This window comes from Plasmodium inui (assembly GCF_000524495.1).
Source record: "Plasmodium inui San Antonio 1 unplaced genomic scaffold supercont1.68, whole genome shotgun sequence".
Lineage (NCBI taxonomy): Eukaryota > Apicomplexa > Aconoidasida > Haemosporida > Plasmodiidae > Plasmodium > Plasmodium inui.
This window is the reverse complement of record NW_008481902.1, coordinates 40,518-43,341: the sequence shown is the minus strand read 5'-3', so window position 1 is coordinate 43,341 and position 2,824 is coordinate 40,518. Positions and strand designations below refer to the sequence as shown.

Below are 2,824 nucleotides of genomic sequence, written 5' to 3'. Positions count from 1 at the left end.
ATTACTTGTAATGGAGGCTCATATGGTGACTAAACAGTAGATTGTATTGAGTTCCTAGATTTATGCAATAATATTTGTGATGAATTTCTTAACCAACAAACCAGAGTATACATTCCTATTCATATTCTGGAATGGTGAAAAAACACATGTAAAGGATAAACATGGGTTAGTAATAGAGAACCCCTGAGTTCATGATATATCTCCACATCGCGGGGATATCGTTTCGGCATGCTCAGTAGTGGGGTGGACAGCTGTCTAAATACCTACCGATCCTGAACCATCAACTCCGAATAATGTGCGTACAGAAAGTCTCGGATTTGAGAGTTGGGCGAAACAGCCATGACTTGACGTGTCGTTAAAAAATCCTAGGAGGAGCGGGGGCCTAGGAGGAGAAAGAGAACCTTCACTTTCTGGGGACAAAGAGCATCATTACAGGTCCATTCGTTGGTAAATGTAGGATGGAAAAATCTGTAACCAATGCACGAAACAAAGTAGTAAGACCAAATAAATTCCATAATACAAGAGGAGTTTCCGCTATTGCTGCAGCGACTGCTCAGGCAACATTTATTGATAAAGAACTCGATAGGAAAACGGAATCATCCGTTACAAGAACACCTATCCAGAAGACATGCATTATATAAGCATGTATTATAACAAAGTCTGTTACGCGGACACTGACTATTGTAACAGGAGCTCCAAAAGTTTCAGTTCAAATGAAATAAGTTCATAACAGAGGAGCAAACAGTAGAGTGTCCATTTGAGACATCAAATGACCTCGCTACCTGTCTAGACGCGTTAGAAGCAGCGGAGAATAGAGAACACATACAACATGAAGTAACGAAGGTTTTCACTGTAATCAAAAGCTTAATAAGACAGTAGTTACACCTGTCCATTCCTGTAGAAGGGGGAAACAGTAGATTTACGTTCAATGCCGGGAGTATTATCATAACCGATGCTGTAGTGTCCGCAATGATGTATATATTCTATCTGTACTATGATATAGCCGCCTTTATTAATGCGAAGGATGAATAATGTATCCTATGAAGTCTCTACTTATCATTTTTCTTAATTTGGAATCATAGGCGAGGGTTTCGTAATTATGTTTTATTCACTTGGAGTGACACACCTTTCGTCGGATGAATACACAATCAGATGAACACAACAGGAAGCTATTATGATTATTCCTCAGAGAGGAATTATTTAACCCTGTACGGGATTTCAGATATTTATGACATATAGTCAAATAGTCTGAACCAGAATGTAACGTATGATCTTATGTGACATAATTAGGTTACCCTTCCGGAATACAGGAGTTTATACATTTAGAAACAGTGAAAGCGGAGAAGATAATTATGGCTATACTTTAGTTTTTGAGAAGTGAAAAGAAGCGAAGTCTATATCTTGAGGGGAAGAATCAATTGCGAAAGAGATTGTTATGTTTTATGTGAGACGAAAACAACATAGTGGCAGTGATTGCGTCTATTTAGAATGGATGGGTATTTTCATTGTGATGTAACAAAAGTTGAGGCTTTTAGGGTAAAGGGGTAGCTTCAATGTATCCGTCACGACGTTTCGCGTTTGCAAGAGCAAACTGGGGTATACTATTTTACAAACTGACCCTAAGAAGCAGACTGAGTACCACAGACACCTGTCAAAATGCGGGTAAATATAAACACGCATATATCTGGAAATGAATTACAAGGAATTTATTCTTAGGATACAAATTGCACATCTGTGGGAAGGTACAGAGACATATGTGTAATAGTTTCAAAAGGAAAAAAAAGAAACAGACACAAGACGCATCATGTACGATTTGAACGTCACCTCTATATTTTTCGATCTGTCCTGATTCTAATGATTATGATAATACAATGCAACAATATTCAGTTTAGTTACCTTCGGAAGGGAACAAGAATGTATAACATATCTGCATATCTGTGATTTCGATGAAGCGTTGGGGGAGGGATAAATTGCCATTTTCCAATGGGCACATGGTACAATAAAGACGAAATAAATACTTTCCTTTTTTCTATATAAAGTATCCATGAGAAGTCCTCCGCTTACTGTTTGTATCTCATGAGGGAGTCGGTTTTTTGTTCAGGATCTGTATGAGTAATTCCTGCCTTGTGTACTATATTCGCATGATAAATACTAAACGTCTTTGTCAATACCAAACACAATTAGAAGACGATCTTTATGGAATCAGAGGTCATTGTCCACTTTTGAATAAATATGAACATTCTCCATTTTCAACATATGGATTTCTTGAGAGGAGGCAGCATTATTTTACGTCCCAGACGAAATGATGCCATGATAGCCGACGGGAGAATAATTTTCTCGAGCCTGCGAGACAATGAAACGTATGTGATGTGTTATGTGCTCATCCCAGTATGTAACAGTGTTAATCATTGTTCGGACATGTAGGGACAATGAGAGAATACAAAATAAATATTGGAGATTCAAAGAAATGATCAGTGCCGTTATTCAGGTAGAGGAGATATTGTGGAACAATATCAGAGGGGCTGAGATAATAAAGGGGGTATTCTATTCTTACCCGCCTCTAAGTAACACTAACTGAATATTTATTAGAAATACAGCTATATACAAACGTAATTCCAATTGTATTCCTCATCATAGAAAAGATGATCCTTTTTTTTAATTATCCCTATGGAATTAAGTATATGCTCACAGCACTTTTTCGAAGAATCCACTGGACGTCATGCTAATTGGAATTTCTTTCATTTTTTTTTAATTTTTGTTAATTAGTCTGTCTGTTTTTTCATTTTATGATAAACTGAATTTCCTCTTTTTTTTTGTTTTTTTT

At 36.9% G+C, this 2,824-nt stretch overlaps 1 protein-coding gene across 1 annotated transcript in view; it reads left to right on the top strand.

Moving 5' to 3' along the window:
* Positions 1 to 2,232: 2,232 nt before the first annotated feature.
* The window catches only part of C922_05409 (hypothetical protein), a gene marked incomplete at both ends in the record, with an annotated part of 1,480 nt that continues 888 nt past the window's right edge, over positions 2,233 to 2,824 (top strand). Inside the window, one exon of the mRNA XM_008820980.1 lies at positions 2,233 to 2,420. Within this exon, the coding sequence (XP_008819202.1) occupies positions 2,233 to 2,420 (188 nt within the window). The remainder of the gene's footprint in view (positions 2,421 to 2,824) is intronic.